The 23,212-nt window shown below is 68.1% G+C and overlaps 4 protein-coding genes across 4 annotated transcripts; all 4 read left to right on the forward strand.

The window, feature by feature from the left end:
- Positions 1 to 732: 732 nt before the first annotated feature.
- On the forward strand, positions 733 to 4,441 carry TAGLN2 (transgelin 2). Its single transcript, XM_084500271.1, has 5 exons — positions 733 to 865; positions 3,187 to 3,383; positions 3,473 to 3,647; positions 3,746 to 3,848; positions 3,944 to 4,441. The coding sequence occupies exons 2-5, from the start codon at positions 3,204 to 3,206 to the stop codon at positions 4,083 to 4,085; spliced, it is 600 nt and encodes a 199-aa protein (XP_084356397.1). The 5' UTR covers positions 733 to 865; positions 3,187 to 3,203; the 3' UTR covers positions 4,086 to 4,441.
- An 843-nt stretch (positions 4,442 to 5,284) lies between these two features.
- On the forward strand, positions 5,285 to 12,540 carry CFAP45 (cilia and flagella associated protein 45; the record flags this gene model as incomplete). Its single annotated transcript, XM_084500528.1, has 12 exons — positions 5,285 to 5,297; positions 5,494 to 5,594; positions 7,816 to 7,952; positions 9,622 to 9,763; positions 10,035 to 10,205; positions 10,450 to 10,628; positions 10,716 to 10,845; positions 11,079 to 11,225; positions 11,300 to 11,413; positions 11,626 to 11,819; positions 11,907 to 12,131; positions 12,325 to 12,540. 12 exons carry the CDS (start codon positions 5,285 to 5,287, stop codon positions 12,500 to 12,502), a joined length of 1,731 nt encoding a protein of 576 aa, XP_084356654.1. The 3' UTR covers positions 12,503 to 12,540.
- Positions 12,541 to 15,103: 2,563 nt separating this feature from the next.
- Positions 15,104 to 18,500, forward strand: VSIG8 (V-set and immunoglobulin domain containing 8; the record flags this gene model as incomplete). Its single annotated transcript, XM_084500892.1, has 7 exons — positions 15,104 to 15,152; positions 15,588 to 15,763; positions 16,307 to 16,508; positions 16,605 to 16,769; positions 17,454 to 17,576; positions 17,727 to 17,865; positions 18,329 to 18,500. The coding sequence occupies 7 exons, from the start codon at positions 15,104 to 15,106 to the stop codon at positions 18,498 to 18,500; spliced, it is 1,026 nt and encodes a 341-aa protein (XP_084357018.1).
- Positions 18,501 to 21,177: 2,677 nt separating this feature from the next.
- Positions 21,178 to 23,200, forward strand: CFAP126 (cilia and flagella associated protein 126). Its single transcript, XM_084500893.1, has 5 exons — positions 21,178 to 21,223; positions 21,722 to 21,784; positions 21,970 to 22,050; positions 22,187 to 22,363; positions 22,827 to 23,200. The coding sequence occupies exons 1-5, from the start codon at positions 21,197 to 21,199 to the stop codon at positions 23,028 to 23,030; spliced, it is 552 nt and encodes a 183-aa protein (XP_084357019.1). The 5' UTR covers positions 21,178 to 21,196; the 3' UTR covers positions 23,031 to 23,200.
- Positions 23,201 to 23,212: the final 12 nt, after the last annotated feature.

Here is a 23,212-nt window from a genome sequence, read left to right on the forward strand (position 1 = left end):
CCCCTGTGCCACTGCGGTGGGCTTGCGCCCTGGCTGCACGCGTGGCCCTGTGCCATCGCGGCCACCTCGTCCCCACCACGGCCCCTGTGTCCCCACCACGGCCCCACCACGGCCACCGTCACCCTGAGCCACCACGGCCACCCCGTCCCCACCGCAGCCGTGTCACAGCTTACCACGGCCACCGTCTTCCCCACCACAAGCTCCGTATCCTCTGCCACCAAGGCCACCCCACGGCCACCCTGTCCCCACCACAGCCACTTTGTCCCCACCATGGCCACTTTGTCCCCACCACGGCCACCCCACGGCCACTTTGTCCCCACCGTGGCCACCCCATGGCCACGCTGTCCCCCCCACAGCCACCTTGTCCTCACCACGGCCCCTCTGTCCTCACCTCGGCCACTGCAGCTCTCCTGTCCCCTCACCCCCTCCCCACCCTGTCCCCACCTCGGCCACCGTGTCCGTGCCACAGCCCCGTGCCCACCGCCACGACCCCCGTGTCCCTGCCACCACGGTGCCCCTGTCCCTAATACACCCCCCCCACCCCCATTACCCCCCCCCCGTCCCCATTACACCCCCCCTGACCCCAATACAACCCCCCCACGGCCACCCCGTGGCCACCCCGCTCCCGTTCCCGGTGCCGGTGCCGGTCCCTTTGCCGGTGCCGGTGCCGGTCCCGGTGCCCCCGGGGCGGGGCGGTTCTGCCCCGGGGCTCGGTGGCGGCTCTGCCCCGTTCCCGGCCCTGCGGACCCGCCCCGGGAGCGGGCGGTCCCGGGCCGCCCCCGGCCGCGCTGACATCAGCCGTGAAAAGGGCGCGGGCGGCGGCATCCGCCACTGCCGCACCGGGACCGCGGGATCGGCACCGCAGGTAGGGCACCGGGCACCGGGTACCGGGCACCGGGCACCGGGTACCGGGCACCGGGAGGCGCCCTCGGGCTAAACCGGGCGGCAGGTGGGCACGGGGATAAAAGGGATGGGGATAGGGAACGGCACCGGCAAAGGGACCGGCTCCGTTTGCGCTGTCCTAAAATGGCCGGGGCTGAGCCGTCCCGGTGCCCCCGGGGCTGTCCCGGTGCCCCCGGCCCCGGTAACGGCTCCGGGGGAGCCGCCGGGACTCGCGGCCGCGCCCGGGAAACGGGAGCCGGGTGCGGCTTCCGGCCCCGCTGCCCCCGGGGGGGGTGTTTGGGACGGGGGGGGGACCGGGACCGTGCCGGGGCTGTGGTCGCCGAAGCGGGGCTGAGCCCCCCCTCCCCTCCCCGCTGCTCCCGGTCCCCGCCCCGGTGCCCCGCGCGCCGTGCCCGTGGGGTCCCCCCGGGTGTCCCCTCCCTCCCTGCTGGCCGCGGGGTCCCCGGGGTGGCCGTGTCCCAGCCGAGGGTCCCCTCCCTGCTGGCCCCGGGGGGCGAGGGGGGGTCTTTGGGGACCCCAGGGTGGTCGTGCCCCGGGTCCCGTCCCCTCCCCGCTGCCCTCGGGGGTCCCCAGGGTGGCTGCGTGCTGCCTGGCGGTCCCCTCCCCATCCGCCCCGGGGGTCCCCTGAGGTCCCCAGGGTGGCCTTGTCCCCGCTGGGCTGGGCAAAGCCCCCTCCGCGCTGGCCCCGGGGGGGGGTCTCTGGGGTCACCAGGGCAGCCGCACCCCCCCGGGACCCCCCCGGGACCCCCACCCTCTTACCCCCACGATGCCCGGAGGCTCCCCAAGGTTGCCACATCCCCAGGGGCTTTGGGCACGGTCCCCTCCCCGCCACCCCCAAGGGTGACGCCGCGGGGGTCCCCAAAACCGGGCGCAGCCCCCGAGGGGTCCCCAGGGCGCCCGCGCCGCAGCTGGGCTGGGTCCGGCCCTCCCTCCCCTCCCGCCTGGGCAAGCCCCAGCTGTGTCGGGAAATCAGCGCTGTCTGCACCAATTTCAGCTCCTCTTTTGTTTCCCAACCCGCTTGGCCCCCGGCCGGGCGCTCCCAGGCCCCGGGGAAGCGACTTTCAACCCCCCCCCCCCCCCGCCGGCGCTGGCTGCGCCCCAGCCCCACGCCCCGGCGGCCACGGGGTGCTCGCTTGGCCACGGGTGGCTTTGGGGCACCCCGGAGGTTTTGGGGTTCCCTCGAGGCTTTAGGGTGCCCCGGCGCTCATCGGTGGTCTCGGGGTGGTCGCGGTGCTGAGGTTTTGCACCGAACCCCGGCTGCTTCCCCACTTTTTGGTTTTTTTTTTTTTGCTTTTCGTCCTGCTGAACCAGGGCGGTTTCGCCCCTTGGGGACACGAGCACCGAAGCTGGGGGCACGCGAGGGACGGGGTCCGGGCTGAGCCCACCCCGGGGAGCAGCGGGGGCCTCAACCCCAGAGCAGGAGCGGGTGCAGGGGGTGACACGTGGCCCCACGTGCCCCTTGCATGGGTGGAGGGCGTCGGGAGCACCCCAGGGTGGGGAGCACCCCAACCGTGCAGCGCTGCTCGGCACGGTGCCTTGCACAACCGCCCCACGTGGGTGGCACCGGGCGCAGGGACGCTGTCACCGGCACCCACCCGTGGGGGACCACCGGGCTCCGGTTGCTCTGCCAGGGTGGGGACGCAGCCCTGGAGCTGGGGTGGGGTGGTGGGGGGGGGCAGGATGAGGCCATCGCCCACGCCCCGTGGAGCCGGAGCCCGAGCTCGGCGGGCCGGGAGCTGGGCACGGCGTCAGGCTGAGGCGATGGGCGCCGTTCCCGGGGTGGCGTGGGGCTCCCGGGCCGGTCCCGGATCTGGCACCCGTCCCGTACAAACGGGGCGAGCTTCGCAAACAAGCTCCGACCGGCAGCGAGCTCCTGCCAAGTCCACGCCTCGGCGGGGCCAAGCCGCTGGGATGAGGATGCTCGGGCAGCCGGGGGGGGGGGCCCTTGGGTGGGCACGGCGCAGCAGCACCGCGGGGCTTCCTTTTGGCTGGTGTGGGGGGCACCGGGGGGTCCCCAAAGTGCACGGAGCGTGCACCCCATCCCCAGGAGGGTGCCGAGCAGGAAGCAGGGAGGGGAGGGCAGCACCCAGGCAGCGCCTGGCACGGGTGATAAGGCTCCGTGCCGGACATCCAGCGAGCCTGGCCGGGCAGGATGCGGCCCCTGCGGCCAGCTCGGGCACTGCCAAACCGCCGGGAGGTCCCCGTGTCACCCTGCGTCCCCGAGGGGCTGCAGCCACGGGGTTAGCCGGGGCTGACGGGGGGGGTGTTCCCGGTGTCCTGCAGACCCCCCAGCCGTCGGCATGGCCAACCGGGGACCGTCGTACGGGCTGAGCCGGGAGGTGCAGCAGAAAATCGACCGGCAGTACGACCCCGAGCTGGAGCAGGTGCTGGTGCGCTGGATGATGGGGCAGTGCGGCGGCGACATCCCGCAACCCGCGCCCGGCCGCGACGGCTTCCAGCAGTGGCTCAAGGACGGCACCGTGAGTCCCCGGGGAGGGGTCACCGGGTACTTGGTGGGGTCGGGGGGAGCGGCGTCACCTCCCTTGACCCCCCCTGTGTGTCCCCGCAGGTGCTGTGCCGGCTCATCAACAGCCTGTACCCGCGGGGCCAGGGGCCGGTGGCCAAGATCCAGGCGTCCACCATGGCCTTCAAGCAGATGGAGCAGATCTCGCAGTTCCTGCAGGCGGCCGAGCGCTACGGCATCGCCGCCACCGACATCTTCCAGACGGTTGACCTGTGGGAAGGTGAGGGGCCGGGATGGGGTTTGGGGGGGGGGAGGGACACACGCGGGACCCCGTTGTCCCCGAGGGGCCAGTGACAACCCCGCGGTGGCACCCGGCAGGGAAGAACATGGCATGCGTGCAGAGGACCCTGATGAACCTGGGCAGCCTGGCGGTGGCCAAGGGCGACGGGCTCTTCGTGGGAGACCCCAACTGGTTCCCCAAGTAGGTAGAGGGCTGGGTGGGCTGGGGGGGGGGTTGAGGGGATATCAGTGGGTAGGGGGGCACTCAGGGGGTTGTGACACCCGTGGTGCCCGCAGGAAATCCCAGGAGAACCGGCGCGTCTTCTCCGAGGACAAGCTGAAGGAGGGCCAGAACGTCATCGGGCTGCAGATGGGCACCAACCGGGGCGCCTCGCAGGCGGGCATGACGGGCTACGGCATGCCCCGCCAGATCCTCTGAGACCCCCCCCCCGCTGCATCCTGCCCCCCCCACCCCAGCCACCCAAGGGTCTCCCGGTGCTGGGGGGGGGGTCCCCAACCCGCCTCGCCCCTCCCCGTGGACCAACAACCGGCTACTGGGGCCGTGCCCCCTCCCCACTCCCCTCCCCAACGCGCCCGGGGTCGCGGCTCGCCCGCCTGCCAGTATTTCCAGGACCAAAGTTTCGAGTTTTTATAATTATTATTTCGCTCCCGGGGGGCAAGGGGGGGGCGGCCGCGCTGGCCCCCTGCCTCCCACCGCTGTGCCTTGGGGGCCGTGCTGGGGAGAGCCCCCCCCCCACCAGCTCGCCCCAATAAACGGCCCCCCTCTTGTTTCCAGTGTGTGGGTCAGTGTGGTTGGGGACCTGGGGGGGGGGTGTCTTTTTTTTTGGGGGGGGGGGGGGGCACGAGGCCAAAACTGAAGGGGAGGGGAGACCCCAGGGGTCTGGGGGTAGACCCTGCATGGGGGGGACACCCGGGGGGGGGGGTGGGCTCACCCTGGTGTGTGCCCCTATCGGGGGGGGGCAGCAGAGGGGTCCCCAATGTATGGGGGGGGGCAGATGGGACCCCAACCGGGGGGGGTGGCAGGAGAGGGGACCCCAGCCCAGAAAGTAGCGGGGGGGGTCCCCAACCCCAGGGGGTGGCTGGGGGGGACCCCAAGCCGGGGGGGGGGCAGCAGAGGGGACCCCAGCCCGGGGGTCGGTGCCGCCCCCCCCCACCCCAAGCCTCGCAGCACGTGGCGGTGCCAACCCACGTGGAGGGGCGGGGCCTCACGTAGAAGGGGGCGGGGCAGGTGCCGCTGACGTCATTCTGGCGCGGCGGGGCCGCGTGGACGCGGGGCGGGGGGACACGGGTGGGCGCGGGGTGGGGGGGGGGGTCGGGGCACGGGTGGGTGAGGGGACACGGGGGGGGCACGAGTGGGATTGGGGACACGCGGGGGGGTGACACACGTGGGGGGGGACACGCGGGGCCACGGCGATCCACGAACGCGCGTGGGTGTGAGATTTCCCCCCCCCATGACCACAGAGGCTGCTCCCGATGCCCGGAGCGCCCCCCCCCCCTTCCGTCCCCCCCCCCCCGCTCCGGCTTCGGCCCCGCCCGCGCGGCGTTACCGGGAGAACGCGGGGGGGGGGGCGGGGGGGGCCGTTACCGGGGCGACCGGCGGCCGCCGAGCGGAGCGCGATGGTGAGCGCGGGTGGGGCACCGGGACCCCCCCGGTAACACCCCCCCGGTAACATGCCCCCGGTACCCCCCACCCCCGTAACCCCCTCCTGGTACCCCCCACCCCAGTAAACCCCCCCCCCCCGGTAACCCCTTCTTCGGTAACCCCCCCCCCCCCGGTAATTCCCTCCCGGTAAACCCCTCTCCGGTGACCCCCCCCCCCCCGGTAGCCCCCCCCGGTAACCCCACTCCCCCCCCCCAGCCCCGCAACCGGTACCGGTGGAGGGCCCGGAGCACCGAGGTGGATGAGACGCTGTTCGGGGAGAGCCGGGTAAATGGGGGGGGGCACAGCCCTGGGAGGGGGGCACAGCTGGGGCTGGGGGCACAACCCCCGGTTTGGGGACACAGCCCTTGGGGACACAAACCCTATTTTGGGGACACAACCTGGGGCTGGGGACAAAACACTGGGGACACAACCCCTGGTTTGGGGACACGGCCCCGGGCTGGGGGGCACAACCTGGGGCTGGAGATGGGACACAAAGCCCCTGGGGACACAAATCCTGGGGCTGGGGGCACAAATCCCTCATTTGGGGACACAACCCCTGGTTTGGGGACAAAACCCTGGTTTGGGGACAAAACCCTGGTTTAGGGACAAAACCCCCAGGCTGGAAACACGGCCAAGCAGGGGCCCTTCCCCCACCAGGGAGCAAAACTCCCCCCACCCACCCCCAGCTGCACCGGGGGGGGGGCTGGGGGCACCTTTCGGGGTGTCCTTCGCCCTCCCCTCCTCTCCCCCGTTGTTTATCAGCCGGGGTTTATGGCGCCCGCGCCTTGTGCCCCGCGCTCCTTCCCGGCCCCGCTCTTATCTGCGGAGCCCGCGCGGCTGCCAAAACCCTGGGGCTTTTCGGGGGAGAGGAAGGAAACGGGCTGTGACGTGGGGGGAGCTGGCGTGGGGCAGGACGGCAGCGCCGCGGCCCCCCCCGGGCGGCTTCAGGGCGATATAAAAACGGGTGGCGATATAAAAACGGGGTGGCGATATAAAAATGTGAGGCTCCCGGGGTGGCTTTCCCGAGCCCAACCCCGGCCTCGCCCGAGGAGTTCTCCCGGCCCCGAGGCCAAGAGGGCCGGTGGCGGTGATTGACGCCGTTATCGTTCTTGGCACGGGCGTTTCGGGGCCAAACCCCGTAATTCAACAGCTCCCCGCTGGGAGGCTGCTTGGTGCCGCTGGGAACCCGAGCGCACGCAGTCAGGGTGCTGCTGACCCCCCACCCCGGGGCTGGCACGGGGCTGAGCCCACCCCAGGGGTGTGCCCCCGCTTGCAGGCAGCAGCAGAGCCAGGACTTGGGGCAATCAGAGCCATAAAATGGAAATTTTGGTGTTTTATAAACATTGGCAGCGAGATGCCGACACCCGGGGGGGATTTGGGCACAGAGCCCGTGCCCGCGGTTGTGCTCCCGGGAGCGGGTCTGGTTTTGGGATGCTGCACCTTGCACCCATCCCCTCCCCGGGGTATGCCCCACTGTGTCACCCCAGGAGGCATCTCCTGCTCCGAAAATTGGGGTCGAGCCCTTTTGGGGGGGGTTTAAGGTCGTGCAGACCCATGCGTGCTGCGGGTACCCGCGTCCCTCCCCAGCCAGAGGTGGTGCACGGGGAGAGGGGCTTCGTGTGCCCGGCTCTGGGGGTGCTTTTACACCCACCCGTGCTCAGGGAAGGGTGGAGCAGGGTCCCCAGCACCCCAGCGATGGGTGACACCTCACTAGGTGGCACTGTCAGCTCGAGCAAAGGGACCTGTGCCACTCGGGCTGCTTTGTGGCCAGGAGCCGGCACCGGCTCCGGTCACGCTGCGGAGCCAGACCTTGAGTTGGCCCCTCTGGGACCCTGCTGTGAGTTTGGGTCAGTTTGGGGGCATTTCTGCTCCTCCTGCTCCTGCCATCACCCGCGGTGCTTGGCAGGACAGCGGAGCAGGGCCGTGCCCTGAGCTACCTGAGCTGCCCAGGAGCAGGGGCTCTGAGCTGGGGCTGCTCGGCCAGGGGGAGAGGAGGCTCGGGGTCTCCCACTCGTGTCCGACGGTCCCTGCCGGATGGTTAAAAGGACATCAGGCTCCTGCCAGCGGTGCCCAGAGGCAGGACACGAGGCCCTGGGCAAAACCCAGAGCCCAGGAGGCTCTGCTGGGACAGCGGGAAGCACTGGGGGGGCCGGGTGGGTGATGGAGCCCTGGCACCGGTACCCAGCGGGTGCTCCAGGAGCCACCCAGACATGGTGCTGGGCAGTGCTGGGACCAGGTGGTCCCCGCGGTGCCTTCCAACCTCAGCCACCCCGCATGTTTTCACCTCTCCCCGTGCCCTCGCTCGGCTCCCAGAGCCGGGGCTGCCGAGGCACAGAAGCCTCTCCCTTGCCCAAAGTCTCGGCGGTGGGGCTGGGCTTCATCAGGGAGCATCAGGGGCGCTCCCCGATGTGCTGGCTCGGGGTTGGGACATGTCCAGGAGCTGGGGACAGAGATGGGTAGGGGCTGGTGGCAGGCAGGCCGGGGGGAACGCCGTCCTTCCTTGCAGAACCTGCAGCAGTCGCGCCCCGGCAGCCCCATCATCGTCCTCCGGGATGTGCAGAGCGCCCCAAAAACGGTGCCGGCTGGCGAGCACAAGCCCGAGACCATCCGCCTCATCACCAAGGACTTCGTCCGCGACCTCGTGTAAGTCACCTGGGCTGCCCTTGGTGAGACACCCACCCCCCCACACCCACCACTTTTCCCCCCCCCGTGCCCAAAATCCCCGTGACGGAGGCGGTGTCGCCCGCTGGCCGTGCGCGGCGCGGAGCCGTGCGTTTCTCCACAGGGATGTTTTATAAGCGAGGCTGAACTGTAAGAACCCCGGCCTTAATTACTACGCCTTGTTAAAAGCCTGCAGCGCACGGACAAGAATAGTGCCATTATCCCAGCCAAATCTAATTTAGCCTAATTTTGACCTTCCGAAATTTCCCCTGCAGTTGGGGCTGGCTCCACCGCTCGCCTTTGCTTCCTGTTTTGAACCAGTGCGTAATGCTCTTGCACCCTATAAAACGTGACAGCAGCCCCACAGACGGTTTGGGCTTGGGTTTTATGGAGCTTGCGATGGTGCAGAGGCACCGGTTCAGGCTCTTGGGGCTGGTGCCCAATTTTACACGCTCGGGTTCTTTTATGGCCAACCTGACAAAGCCGAGGGCCAGTTTCCAGATGTGTGGCACGGCCGCAGCTCCAGCCAAAGCTGCTGGAAACTCTTTGTGCCAGTTTCATTCCTGAAAATCAGGCCCTAGACATCTCAGGTCGGTCACCCAAACAGTGAGACAGCTCAAGCAGTGGTCACTGTGTCATTACATTTATTAGGGCCGTTGTGGCCATTACCCATTCTTTCAAGCGTCCTGGAATCCGATGTTGTGATGCAGCTCCCGAGCGATTATTATGCAGGTATCTGTTCATATTCAGCTGGGTGGATGAAAGGTGACACATAATAATAATGACTAAATTCTTAGTCCTGAGCATCTTCAAAGTGCTGCCTGCATTTGGGTAATGCACGCTCCCACACCGCACGCGTCACCATGGTACCTGAGTAATGCGCGGCGTAATTAACTCCTTACCCCTCGCGTGGAAAGCAGCCCCGTGTTATTATCCACATTTTTACACACGGGGAAATGGGGGCACCCGGAGCTTCGGCGATTTCCTCTAAGCCACAGCGTGAGTCACGGGCAGGGTTCGTGGCTCGCTGCGTGAGGCTGCTCCGCAGCTGGAGGGGCACCTGGCAGCGCTGGGAGGGGACCCGGCCCCGGCGCTTCCTCCTCTCGTGCCGGGCGAATTCCTGGGGCAGAGGAGCCAAGCCCAGGCTGTGCCGAGTGTCATCAAACACAGCCAAAAGGCAGCTGCTGCTCCCCAAAGCGGAGGCTTCGAGCCAGCGCCCGGGACCAGCGACGGTCAGGGATGAGCAGGACGCCCCACTGGAAAAAGGGGTCGGGGCAGCGGTGACACTTTCCCCAAATGACAGCCCGGTCGGGTTGGCCTGAAATATTCCTGGCGTTGTTTGGTGGGGACAGGGCGGGCGCGTGCTGAAGGTTTGGGTGTTTTCCCGGGCGGCCCCTGCCCTGCTGCACATCCTGTTCCCCGCGCACCGCCGCAGCTTTCACTGCACTTTCTGTTCCTCTCTTTCCCCCCCTGACCGGGAGAACTGGGGCCACGGGGGAAGCCACAGCCCGAGTGCTTCCTGCATTGCTCGGGGGTGACTCCTGCCCCCGCAAAGCCCGAGCAGCTCCCACTGCCAGGCCGGGAGGGCACGGAGGGGGCTGAAGGATGCTCGGTGCCAGCGACACCCCTTTTCGGTGCCCTTCTCCACCAGCGTCCCCGTGGAGAACCCGGCAGCATCCCTCATCATCAGCCAGGAGGATTTCCAGCGGATCAAAGAAGCGTCCCGAGTCCTGAGCAAGGAGGAGCGCGAGGCCAAGCTGCTGGCCCTCAAGGCGGAGAAGGAAGCCGTTCTCGTAGGCATTTCCCATCTTCCAGGCAGGGCTGCGGGCAGAGGGGGCTGCACCCAGCCAGAGCCACTCGGGGACCACCACCCTCACCCCGTGCCACCCATGTACTGGCACACAGGGGGGGCCAACCTCAGCTCTCCCTGACCCCCCCAGCCCAGAAGTGGGGTCCCCAGAGTTGCCTGCTCCATGACTGGGGAAGCAATCCCACCCCAGTCGGGGGGTGTCCCCCTCCAGAGAGTTGGGGGACGGTCTCAGCTCGCCCCTCTGTCCCCCGCAGGAGGCGGTGAGCGAGCGCAAGGCAGCGGCGAAGCAGCGAGCCGCGCTGCAGCAGCAGAAGGGCAAACTGAGCGACCTGGAGGAGGAGGCGAAGGAGCGGGCCCAGCACCTGCTGCAGCGGGCGAGCAGGATGCGCATGGAGCAGGAGGACGAGATCAAGGAGTTCAGCGAGGTGCGGCCGCGGGCTGCCCGTCCGCCCCCAGCACCGCACGCACCCAACATGGAGAGGTGGCGGGGGTGCCCCCAGACCCCCCCCAACCACCCCACGGCACGGCCAGGACGAGTCCTGCGCCCTGCTCCGCGTGGTGCCGCACGGGGTCGTCCCCTCCTTCCCTCTTCCATGTCCGTGGCTGTCTGTCTGTCTGTCCGTCTGTCCCTCCGTCCGTCTGTCCCACGCAGACCTGTTGTCCCCGCAGCTGATCCTCGGGGCCAAGTGCCACATGGTGCGCGACACGCAGATCCTGGAGAAGCAGCTGGTGGCAAAGGAGCTGGAGGAGGAGGAGAGGCGGCTGGCCGAGATGATGGAGGTGGAGAGGCAGAAGGCCAACGAGATGCAGGAGGAGCTGGAGCGCCGGAGGAAGCAGGAGCTGATCAGGCGAGCAGGGGGGTCCCTCCTGCCATCCACACCGGTGTCACCGTTCCAGGGCACGGGGCTGAGCTGGGGGGGGTCCTCTCCTTGCAGGGGGAGGCAGGAGCTGGTGAAGCAGATAGAGAAGAACGCGGAGGAGCGGGCGCTGCGAGCCGAGCAGCGGGACCAGGAGACGCGGGAGATGCTGCAGCACCTGGAGCAGCTGAAGCTGGAGGACCTGAAGGTCAGCGGGCAGAAAGCAGCTGGGGGGGCACAGGGGGGCTGGAGGGAGATCCCTCACCTCGCTGGAAGGGTGTCGAGACCCGGGGTGGGGAGACAACAGGCGGCAGAATTAAGGCCCTGGTCTCTTGGGGAGACTGAAACATCCTCAAAAATAACCCCGAGCCACCAAGCCCTCCTCCCCACGAGGGGAGGCTCTGGTCCCACCGCCCCTCAGCCCCTCGGCCCCGTTTGCAGGACTTGGAGCGGAGGCAGGAGCAACAGAAGAAAATCCAGGCAGAGATCAAACGCATCAACGACGAGAACCAGAGGTACAAGGAGGAGCAGCTGCGGCAGGAGAGGCTGGCAGACGAGAAGATACTCGAGTACCAGAGGCAGAAGATGGTAGTGGGACGCGGCACGGGCGCGGGCTCGGTAGGGGCACCCCAGGAGCTGCCCCGAGGCTGTGTCCCAAGTAGGAGCGGGAGGCTGAGTTTGAAGCCGAGCAGGAGAGGATCCGTCGGGAGAAGGAGAAGGAGACGGCGCGCTTGAGGGCCATGCAAGAAAGGGCCCAGGACCACCGGGCAGAGCAGGTGAGCCGCTGTGTGGGGTGCCGCCGCGCTGCCTCCCTTCCCCGACACCACCGCAGCGAGGTTGGAGATGGAGGTGGGAGCTCTACAGGGTCCCTGCAGCTCCTGGAGCGCGGAGCAGGGCTCTGCAGCACGGGGCAAGCCACAGAACCACGGCTGAGTCCTCCCAACCCTTTTGGTCCCCCCGATGTCACCGCTGTCCCCCCCCTGGGCAGGACGCGCTGCGGGCCAAGCGCAGCCAGGAGGCGGCCGAGCAGGAGTGGAGGCGCAAGGAGAAGGAGGCGGCGCGGCGGAAAGCCGAGCTGGAGGAGCAGCTGAAGCGGAGCCGCCTGGATCAGATCGCCGCGCGGCAGCACCGCATGGGCGTGCAGGTGCAGCAGGACCGCGACGAGTTCGAGCGCATCCTCAGGTGGTGACGGCAAGGGGGCGAGGGTGCCAAAAAGCCCACGCGGGTGGGCGATCGGAGCACGGGAGGAAGGGGGCTTCTCACCCGCAGGGCCCAGCAGGAGCAGATGGAGAAGGAGAAGGCGGAGGCGGCGCGGAAGGCGGCCCTGCAGCGCGCCCACGCTGGCGACGTCCGGCGCCAGATGCAGGAGTGGCGGCAGCAGCGGGCGCAGGAGCGGGCGGCCGCCTTCGAGGAGTTCCAGCGGCTGCAGGAGGAGGCCCGGCGGCGCAGCCAGCGCATCACCGAGCTCAAGGAGAAGAAGATGCAGGAGCTCAGGTGCTGCTCCATCAGCGCCTGCTCGCTCTCCGCTTCCCCACACGTCCCCAAATCCCGTTCTGACTTCCCACCGTGCCCCGACCCCCTGAGCCACCACCCCGCAGGCTCCTCTCCGTCCCCTCCAGAGGGGCCCTGCTCCGAGGCCGTGGTTCTGGCGTGGCACGGGGTGCCTGAGGTTTTCTTTCCTCCGCAGAGCCGCCGGCATCCCCGAGAAGTACTGCGCCCAGGTGGAGCGGAGGGCCTTGAACCGGGCAGGCGCAGCCCCCGGGCAGGCTCAGCCCCACGGGGAGCAGAGCGAGGAGCAGAGCGAGGAGCAGAGAGAGGAGCAGAGCGCTGCCCCGCCGGCAGTGGGGGAGCTGGGGTCTGCTTAGGCAGAGTTTTTTTACAAAAAGGTGTTTGTGGAGCAGCCGGCATCGTCCGTCCTTCTCTTGCTTCGCACGTGCAAGCCAGGGGCTGGGGTGGTTCAAATGCCCCTTGGCTGATTTGCCCCCTCCCCGGGACAGAGATCGCCCCTCGCCCACCTCCCCACCCCTGCTGGGGGATGCCGGAGTTGGACCATGTCCGTGGAGGGGACAGGAACGTCCCCAGCCCCTGGGCTCTTCCCGGGGGACTCAAGGGGGTCCCTGTGTGCCATGTGCCTGCTTTTCGGCACGCAGCCCAGCCCTAGCTGCCCATGGGTGCAGGGCCATCCCGGTCACCTCTGCTGCATCCGCCCTGGAAGTGGCACTGCCTCACCGAGATGTCACCACGAGGCCCTGTGGCAGTGGCCTTCTGCAGGGACAAAGAGACTGGAGCGTGATGCAAACGTTAAAAAAAAAAAAAAAAAAAAAAAAACAACCAAAAAAAAAAACCATTTGGACAGGGACTGGCAGCTTCAGAGGGCTGGGATCCCATAGGAGTGGCTCTGATTAATTGTCCGAGCAGCTGAAAAAAATAAGGAGAGCTGGCACAGGCGAGACTGCCCAGGGCAGGGAGATGGCACGGGGCACCAGTGCCACCCCTTACCAGCACTGGGGCTGGGTAAAGAGGGAGCAGGAAGGGGCCGTGGCCTCTTCTTCTCCCTTCCCCATCTCCTCCAGCAGCCGTGTCCCCTGGTGGGGACAGAGCCAGGCTGTGAGACCCTTTGGGGACAGCAGGGCGACCCCAGGACCTGGCCACCAAGCTCCCAGTTCCGTGGGGTTTTGGCACGGAGAGGACCCGCGGTGCTCAGCGCCAGCCTCTCCTGCCCACACCGCCGTCCCCGGTGGCCACCTCTGGCCGTGTCACTCCCGGTCATTGCCTCTGCCAAGGAGTCACAGCCTTGTTCTAGGCCAGGCTCAGCCCCAAGGGTTTCCAAGCCACCACGCCGAGGGGACCGTGACCACCGGCGGGGGCCAGCCGGGGTGGAGCAGGCTCCCCACCCTTCCTGCACGAGCGGGGCTCCGAGGAATGCGGGAGTCACCGGCTGGGGAGCCAGCGCCGCGCCGGCACCGAGCCCCGAGCCGGGTGAGCCACGGCCCCGTCACGGCGGGGACGGCCCCGGCAGTAAGGGGGGGGGGGGACGGGGACCCAACCCCTCGCCCCCTCGGTGTCGCCCCGGGGCTTGGCCGCGGCCCCCAAATCACAGACGCGGCACAGCACGTGCCCGCAATTCGCGGCGCGAGGCCGGCAAGGGTTAACTGGCAGCGGGGAGCCGGGTTTGGGGCCAGTAAATGGAGCAGCTCGTGGCCTCGGGGAGCGTTTGGGACCGGCTGGGAGGTGCTGCCAGGCCGGCTGGGGCAGTGGCGGGGTGGAAAGCACCGGCGGAGGCCGAGCTGTGCCGCGGGGCAGCGCTGGGCACTGACCGGAGCAGCCCCGCCAGGGGATGGGGACGTGGGTGCAGAGTGGTCCCAACTTGGGGGCTCCCAAAGGGCTGAGCAGCCCCCGAGGGGCTTCTGCCACCTCCGGAGCATCCCAGTCCCCAGGTCCTGCGCCCAGTGCAGAGCAGCCCGGTCCCTGTCTCTGTGTCCTGCTCAAGAGCATCCCTGACCCCAGCTCCTTTGGCCACCACCAAGCATCCCTGTCCCCAGTCCTCCATCCCCACTGAAGCGCGTCCCTGTCCCCAAATCCCCTGTCCTCCTGCAGCTCATCCTTGTCCCCAGCTCCTGTCCTCAGACCCCAGCAGCCTTCATCCCCTCTCTTCCTCCCCTCCAGCTCCCCAAGTCGCCCCGCTCAGTGCTGCATGTCCCCCACACAGAGCATGGCCTGGCCATGCTGTCCCCATGCCCTGATGTCCCCATGTCCCCATGTCCCCATCTGTGGCCTGGGACACGGCATCCCCCCAGTGCCACCAGCACCAGCGGGGGTCTCGGTGGGCACCACGGTCCCCGTGTGCCCGCGGCATCCCCGTGCCCGCTCACCGAGGGGGCAGGACTGGAGGAGGGATCTGCGGGAGCTTAAGCCCATGGTCAAACCACACCTTTAAGCTCCTGCAATTGCCCTGAGTCCTGCTCTAGCACCAAAAGCCTTTTGGGACCTGCGTGGGGCCAAGGCGGCATCGCCATGGAGTCGCGGTGCTCGGCCACACTCGGGATGCTCCCAAAGGGTCCCGGGTGGATTTTTCCCACTGGCCACGCTCATCCCAGAGCCACCCACCCCAGGGTGCCGGCCACCGTGGGTCTGCAGCCCCCAAACCCTGCCCGACTCCTCCAAATGGGTGACCTGGAGCATCCCGGTGCCCCCAGCCCCCCGCTGCTGCAGCCCCCAGCCCAATTCTGGCTGGATGGGAGCCCGTAGCATGGCAGCGCTTAATTACCAGGTAGGGAGTGGAGCAGGGCGGCATCGCTCACGCACAGCTTGGAGCCACTCAGTCATCCCAAAGGCATCCGCCCCACAGGGAGGAGCGCCCCGGCCCAGCATGTAAAAGCGGCCCCGCACGGCCGGGCTGCTTCGTCGCCTCGGAGCCTCCTCTGCTCCCTCTGCTCCTCCTCACCGCCCGGCACGGCTGCAGCGTCATGGCAGGGCACGGCGCCGGCCTGCTCCTGCTCCTGGGTCTCATGCCAGGTAGGCGCCGCCGCTCCCTGCGCTCCTGCGGAGATGCCACCCAGGATGGAGGGGAGGCTGCCTGGCCACGGGGCACCCAAGGGTGCCAGGGCGGGTGCACCCCGCAGGCAGCAGAGCGCCAGCATCAGGAGCCGGATGCGTCCTGACACCCTTTGGCCACGCCGTGTCCGAAGGCAGGCGGGTGGCACGGAGCCCACCGTGGCACTTTGTCCCCAAAGGCTGCCAGCACCCATGGGTGTTCAGTCCCACCGGGACACCCAGCCCTCGTGGGTGTTAAAACCCCAGCAGATGGGTCCGTGCCCCCGTGGGTCGGGTGCTGCAGGGGTGCCCTGGGGTGCCGTGGGGTGCCGTGGGGTGCCGTGGGGTGCCGTGGGGTGCAGGAGCGCGGTGCCCAGGCGCTGCCCACCCGGTGCCACGGTGCCTTTCTCTCCCCAGCTCTCCTCCTGGCCGTAAGGATCAACAGCAAGGGCCGGGAGGTGCTGTACCTGGCCAAGGGCGACTCGGTGAAGCTGGGCTGCCCCTACGTCCTCGAGCCTGAAGACAACGGTCCCCAGGGCGTGGGGATCGAGTGGATCCAGATCACGCCCGAGCGGACCGGCCCAGAGAATGTGGTGAGTGACCCCCGGCCACGGAGGGCTCCAGCTCCGGGTGGGGCTGTTCGGCTGCTGCCCCCATCCCATGGGGGTGCGGAGGGCAGGAGGGATGGGGCAGGAGGGGAGGAGAAGGGATGGAGATGGAGGGATGGAGGAGAGCTGGGGAAGGAGGGATGGGGCAGGAGGGGTGGAGGAGAGATGGAGCAGTAAGGATGGAGCTGGAGGGATGGAGCAGGAGAGATGGACAAAGCGAGATGGGGTAGGAAAGATGGAAAAAGATGGAGGGACAGAGCAGGCATTCAGGAAGAAGCAGGACATTTGGGGACGAGCAGGAAAGGCAGGGACAAGCAGGACATTTGGGGACAGGCAGGACAGGCAGGGTCTGGCGGAGCAGGGGAGGACCAGGCAGGACAGGCAGGGCTGCAGCAGCATCGTGCGAGGAGCAGGCAGGGCAGGGCAGGAGCAGGCAGGGCAGGAGCAGGCAGCGCCGTTCCCTCCCCTTTTCTACCCCCCCGGGGGGTTCCCCCTGCCCGTCCTCACCTCTGCGTGTCCCCCCCCCAGTTCCTGTCCTACCACGACCACCACGTCAACTACGGCAGCGGCTCGGGGCTGCAGGACAGGGTGGCCTTCGTGCAGAACGACCCGGGGCAGCACGACGCCTCCATCCGCCTGGCCGACCTGCAGGTCTCCGACACCGGCACCTACCAGTGCCGGGTGAAGAAAAACACCGTGGCGGTGCACGAGGTCATCGTCACCGTGCAAGGTGAGCCCCCCGGACCCTTCCCCGACGGTGGCGGGAGCCCTGACCTCCCCGGTGCTCCCGGTGCTCCCGGCGGTGACGGTGTCCCTTGCCCCGCAGAGAAGCCGGCCACCCCGCAGTGTTGGACCGAGGGGGAGCTGATCGAGGGGAGCAGCATCCTGCTGCGGTGCTACAGCCGAGGGGGGGCCTCGCCACTCGCCTACCAGTGGGCCAAGCTGGCCGACGGCTACGGCGGGGGCCGCCTGCCCCACGGGACCATCCAAGGTGGGTGCTGGGGGCTCTGAGTGGGGAGGGGGGGTCCTGGGTGGGTTGGGGAGGGGGTGTCTGGCTGGGGGTCTGCATCCATGGGTGCTCATGGCTGTGTCTGTGTGCATCCGTGTCCATCCGTGTGCGTGTGCATCCATGTGCGTGTCCATGTCCATGTGCGTGTGCATCCATGGCCGCGTGCACACCTGAGCACGGATGCTCGAGTTTGTGTGATCCCGTGTCCGTGTGCACGCATGTCCATGGGTGTCCACGCACATGCGTGATTGTCTGGGTGCCCGTGTGCATGGGTGCCGTGTCCATGTGCGCCCATGTGCACCCCCATCCGTGTGCTCCCACATCCGTGTGCTCCAACACCCGTGTGCCCATGTCTGTGTGCTCCCATGTCCCCGTGACTCCGTGTCCATGCGTGCCTGTGTCCTCAGGTGCCCACATCCATGTGCAGCCGTGTCCCTGTGTCCCCGTGTCCCTGTGCTCCCTGTCCCTGTGTGCCTGTGTCCGTGTGCACCCTGCCCGTATCTGGCTGCAGCTGTGTGCATGTCCACGTGCACACGTGTCTGCATGTGTCCGTGTCCGTGTGTACCCATGTCTGTGTGTGTCCCTGTGCACCCGTGTCCCCGTGCCCCATGTCCCTGTGTCCCCGTGTCCCTGTTTCCCCGCTCTGAGGTGCCGTGTCCCCCGCAGGACGTGCTCCTGGCGACCTTCTGATCCGTAGCCTGTCCGAGGTGCACGCTGGCGTCTACCAGTGCCGCGTCACCAACCGCGTGGGCTACGCCGTGTGCCAGATCAACCTCGGCCTCTCACCAAGTAAGTGCCACCATGGAGGGGGGGGGAAAAACACGGGCAGGGGGCTGCCGGGGGGGGCTGGTTCCACGCACCGGGGTGCCACCGACGGTGCGGTGCCGTGGTGGCAGCCGGCGGGGAGGCCGGCGGTGACAGGCTGTGCTCCCGCGGCAGGAGGCGGAAGGCAGGCGGGGATCATCGTGGGCTCCATCCTGGGCTCCCTGCTGCTCCTCAGCCTGCTGGGGCTCCTCATCTGGGCCCTCATCTGCCGCTACCGCCGCAAGGAGTGCCAGCGGACCTGCAGCGACTGCAGGTGAGGGGGCGCGGGGACAAGGGTGGGCGCCAGCAGGGTCCCATGGGTGCCACTGGGAAGTGCTGGGGACTGCTGGGACCCATGGGTGCAGCTGGGGACCCGTGGGCATTGCTGGTGCCACCAGGCACCGATGGCCACCAAGGGTCACCTGTGGGTGCCACCAGACACAGGGGGGGGACTGAGGGGCACGGGTGGGTGCCAGCAGGCTCTGATGGGTGCCAGCGGGCACCGATGAGCACCAAAGGGTGCTTTTCGGTGGCACTGATGGCAGCCAGCAGGGTGCTGGGGGGTGCTGCTGAGCATGGGGGGCACCAAGGGGTGGCACCAGCCCTGACGAGCAGCAGTGGGTGCTGATGGGTGCTGATGGGTGCCAGCGGGCGCTGCCGGGAACCTCTGGGCACCTTTGGGTGCTGATGGGTGCCCGGCGGGGGGGGGGGGTGCTCCCCTCTGCCACCATCCGCAGGAGCAGCACGGGGGGCACCATGACCCGCGCCTGCAACGTGTGCGCCCACCACAGCTACTCGCCCCACGGCATCAGCTACATGCAGTGCCAGCACGGCGACGGCGACGAGCGGGCGGCTGCCCTCATGTGCAACGACGGCATCCGGCACCAGGTCGCCTGCCCGGCTCTGTAACACCCCCCCCAAACCCCCCCACCCCACGCCACCGGCCCCCCACGCGCCCCCGATTCGGCTCAATGTGTGTGTACCGGGGGGGGGGAGGGGGGAGCCCCCGCCAGCCCCGGTGCGGGGCTGCGCTGCCGGAGCTCGCCGCGGGGACCCCGGCTCCCGTCCCCCCCCCGTCCCGAAACAGCCACGACCTCCGAGCAAAAGTCGCCGTTTGGGTTCATCGTTCTCCTCTTGGGGTTGAATATTTTTTTGTTTTATTTCATTTTTTTTGGCCATTTTTTTTTGTATCTCCCCCTCCCCAGCCCCAGCGATATTTATTTTGTGCCTGCTCGGTGCGGGGCAGCCACGCACCAGCTCCCCCCCCCCCCGCCCCCCCAAAAAAAAAATCGCCTCTGGCCCGGCGCCGTGGGCGCCCCAGGATTGGCTTCAGCAATTTTGCCTTTATTCGAGACGAGACGCCGCTGTTGGCACCAGGATTTGAAGTTTTGGGGAAACGAACCAAAAAAAAAAAAAAAAGGAAAGAAAGAAAGACAGAAAGAAAAAAAAAAAACAAAAAAAAAAAAAAAAAGGAAAAAGGAATCGTGAAAAGAAATAAACCAAAGTGAACCAAGTGCGGCCCCGTCGCGTTTTCCCGGGGGGGGGGTTATGGGGTGGTGGTGATTTTCCAGTGTGGGACCAGTGGCACGAGCTCATTATGGGATGGGAGGTGGGAAGCTGCCGTGGTTGGTGCCAGGGGACCTGGCACAGTGGTGGCAGCGCCCGTCCCGGTGCCCCGGTGTGGCTGCTGCTGATGCAACCCCGCAGCACCCATGGGTGCTCTCTGGGGTGCCCCACGCCGGGGTGGGGTGGGGCAGGGGACAGTGACAGCTCAGGGACAGCTTCGGACAGGGAGTGGGGTGGCCTTGGAGGGCCTGCAGCCGGGATGCCCCGACCCTAAACCCCGTAATCCTCACCTTAAACCCCAGCCTGCCCCTAAAGCTGCCCCCCCCCCCGTGTAACAATAACCCCTAACCCTAACCCTGCCCTAACCCTAACCCCAACCCCAACCCCAACCTCAACCCCAACCCCAACCCCAACCCCAACCCTAACCCTAACCCTGACATCCGGACCCTAACCATAACCCTAACCCTAACTGACACCCTGACCCTAACCCTAACCCTGAATCTAACCCCAATCCTGACTCTAACCCTAATCCTGTCCCAGGACTGGGGATGGGACAGGATGGGACAGGATGGGATGGGATGGGATGGGATGGGATGGGATGGGATGGGATGGGATGGGATGGGATGGGACGGGATGGGACGGGATGGGATGGGACGGGACGGGACGGGACGGGACCAGAGGGGACAGGACAGGACAAGACAGGACAGGACAAGACGGGATGGGATGGGACAGGCTGGGACAGGACAGGACCAGAGGGGACAGACGGGACGGGACGGGACGGGACGGGACGGGACGGGACGTGCAGGTCAGACCGGCCCCACCGCAGTGTCATGGGGCAGGGGCAGAAAGTCCGGTCCCGGACAAAGGCCGGGGCAGGCGGCGGTGGCCATAAAAGCCCGGCGGAACAAAGGCGGCCGCGGCTGCTTCGTGGCCGGGCCGCCCGCGGCGGTGGCCCCGTTCCGGAGGCCACCGGGTTCCTTGCATCACCCTCACCCAGTGCCGGTGCACCGAAGGCAGCCGGGTGGGCGCTGTGCCCGGCTCCGAGCCCCTCGGCCACAGCCGGGCCTGGGGGGGTCCCAGGGATCAGGGGGGGACAGCCGAGGGCTCCACGTGGCACCGTGGTGCGGCACGGCACAGTATGGCACGGCACAGCACCGAATGGCACGGCATGGCACAGCATGGTATATGGCGTGGCACGGTGTGGCACGGTGTGGCACAGCATGGCACGGCGTGGCATGGCACAGCTTGGCATGGTCCAGCCCCCCCTGGCCATTTACACCCCCCCCAAAGTCCCCAAGACCCAGCCCTGAGCTCCCCAAGGGGCTCCATGGCACCAGCACCCACAGCACCCATGGCACCCATGGCACCCATGGCACCTATAGCACCAGCACCCACCCCACCAGCACCCACAGCACCAGCACTATGGCACCAGCACCCACAGCACCCACAGCACCCACCACACCAGCACCCACCCCACCCACCCCCACAGCACCCACAGCACCCACCCCACAGCACCCATGGCACCCATGGCACCCATAGCACCAGCACCCACCCCACCAGCACCCACAGCACCCACCCCCACAGCACCCATGACACCCATGGCACCCATGGCACCCATAGCATCAGCACCCACCCCACCAGCACCCACCCCACCCACCCCCACAGCACCCACAGCACCCACCCCACAGCACCCACCCCACAGCACCCATGGCACCCATGGCACCCATGGCACCAGCACCCACCCCACCAGCACCCACAGCACCCACCCCCACAGCACCCATGGCACCCATAGCACCAGCACCCACCCCACAGCACCCACCCCCCCCACCCCACAGCACCCCCTGCCCCCCCCCACCCAGCGGCAGTGTCCCCAGGGGCAGTGCTGAGGCCCCGCCCCTCCCGCATTGGCCCCGCCCCCTGTGTCGATGGCCCCGCCCCCATCGGGTCTTGGTTCCCCGCGGCCGCCAGGGGGAGCGCGCGGCCCGGGGGGGGGGGGTGTTGGTCACGTGGTGGTTGCTAGGAGACGGCGGACGCGGCGCATGGCGGCCCGCTACGGGGCGGGGCAGGTGGGGGGGGAAAGGGGGGAAATTGGGGAAAAACGGGGAAAAGGGGGGGATAATGGGGGTAAAGGGGGGTAATGGAGGGGAAACGGGGCTTAAAGGGGGGGTAATAGGGGGTAAAGGGGGTAACGGGGGATAAAAGGGGGTAACGGGGGGGTAACGGGAGGTAAAGGTGGGTAATGGGGGGTAATAGGGGGGTAATGAGGGTAAAGGGGGGGTAATAGGGGGTAAACGGGGAGGAACGGGGGGAAATAAGGGGGAAAAGGGGGTACCGGGGGTGTAAAAGGGGGTAACGGAAGGGAAACAGGGGTGATGGGGGGGTAATGGGGGTAATGGGGGGGTAAAGGGAGGGTAAAGAGGGGTAACGGGGGGGTAAAAGGGGGATAAAAGGAGGGTAATGGGGGTGAAAGGGGGGTAAAGGTCGGGAAACGGGGGGTAAAGGGAGGTAATGGGGGGTAACAGGGGGTAACGGGGGGTCTCTCAGCGGCCCCGCTGCCCCCCCAGTACGAGGACGCCTTCAGCGCTGCCCGCCTGCAGAACTGGGAGGTGCCGCAGCCCGGCGGGCAGGTAACTGGGGGCACCGGGACCCCCCCAGCCCCCACACCCCAACCCTGGCCCCTCCTGGGACCCCCCTACCCCAACCTTGGCCAAAGGGGGCCCCCGCACCCCCCCCGCATGGCCCCTCCCGGTGTCCCTGGTTCCCCTCCTGACCCCCCCAGCCCCCCCAAAAACCCCCTGCCCGCTCCCCCCAGCGCCCCACTCCGCGGGACGGCTCCACGCAGATCCTGGTCAATGACCGCGGCCACCTCCTGCCCTCCGTGCCCCGCTCCCAGGTGAGTGCCGCAGCCTCTGCCCCCCCCGGGCACAGCACCCCGCACCCCCAAAGCCCCATCCCCATCCCCATCCCCATCCCCATCCCATCCCATCCCCACCCCATCCCCTCCGTCCCCCCCCGGTTTTCCCTTCCAGGCCTCCCCCTGGGGCTCATTTTTGGGGACGTGGGACATGCCTCCGAGGATTCCCCCCGCCAAGCTGAACCTCACGGCGCGCTCGGCCCCCGCCGCTGCCCGCCTCACCGCCTGCCTCCGCGCCTCCACCGCCCTCACCGGAGCCTGCAACGGGCTCCGGGCCGAGGTCACCGGCAAGGTGGGTGCCCCTCGGTATGGGGGGGCCTGGCCACCGGGTGACACACACCGGGACCCCTCATTTTGGGGGGCTGGGAGGGGGTTTTCCGGCCCTGGAGCTGATTTTGGGGGTGTTTTGTGCAGTCTGGGTGGGGAGGGAGGTGGGAGCGGGGATGGAGATGTAGGGGGGGGACCCCTCTGCTCCTGTGGGGTGCTCCCCACCCGGTGCCACCACCTCCCCTCGCTCCTCGTGGGGGCTCCCCGTGTCCCCCCCAAAGCCAGGCTGGTGGCGGTGCCAGCAGGAGGAGCTCCCAGCCTGGAGAAAACCCCAGAGCAGCGGGGCTGCTGCTGAGCTGCTCCCACAGCCCCCCCCCTTTTCCAGCAGCCGCAGCACCCCAAAACCCTCTGCTCCTCCCCTCTGCTCCCCTCACCCCTCTCCGCCACCCCAAATCCCTGTAAACGTAACCCAAATCCCCCTCACGCAGCCCCAAGAGCCTTGGCCGGACGAAGGGGCCTCCAAGGAGCCCTCGAGGATCGGCCGGGGGTCCGGCGGGGGTCCCCGGAGCTCCCCCCAACCCAGCCTGGGGGATCCCGGGGGTGTCGCTGCACCCCAAACCCCAGCCTCGGTCGCTGCGAGGGAGGCCACGCCGCAGGGAAAGGGATCGGGATCGCCAAACCGGGGGATTTGAGCTCCTCAGCCCCAATCCTGCAGCTCCCGTGAGCCCAGCAGAGATCCAAAAAGCCCCCGGGGGGGGGCAGGAGAGCGCTTCAGAGAGCACCGAGCGAGGCCGGGGCCGAGCGGTTGTGTTTTGACAGCAAGTGGAAAAATAGAGGTTTTAAAAAAAAAAACACCATAAAACTCCCACTGTTT

Source organism: Aythya ferina, assembly GCF_964211825.1.
Source record: "Aythya ferina genome assembly, chromosome: 29".
In the NCBI taxonomy this organism is placed as follows: Eukaryota; Metazoa; Chordata; class Aves; order Anseriformes; family Anatidae; genus Aythya; species Aythya ferina.

Excerpts from the sequence above, each read along its gene's own strand:
- TAGLN2 (XM_084500271.1), top strand. The coding sequence starts at position 3,204 with ATGGCCAACCGGGGACCGTCGTACGGGCTGAGCCGGGAGGTGCAGCAG. Across the intron at positions 3,384-3,472 it reads AGTGGCTCAAGGACGGCACC|GTGCTGTGCCGGCTCATCAA; the intron begins GTGAGTCCCCGG and ends GTGTCCCCGCAG. Across the intron at positions 3,849-3,943 it reads GACCCCAACTGGTTCCCCAA|GAAATCCCAGGAGAACCGGC; the intron begins GTAGGTAGAGGG and ends TGGTGCCCGCAG.
- CFAP126 (XM_084500893.1), top strand. The coding sequence starts at position 21,197 with ATGGCGGCCCGCTACGGGGCGGGGCAG. Across the intron at positions 22,051-22,186 it reads CCTCCGTGCCCCGCTCCCAG|GCCTCCCCCTGGGGCTCATT; the intron begins GTGAGTGCCGCA and ends TTTCCCTTCCAG. Across the intron at positions 22,364-22,826 it reads GGGCCGAGGTCACCGGCAAG|CCCCAAGAGCCTTGGCCGGA; the intron begins GTGGGTGCCCCT and ends CCCCTCACGCAG.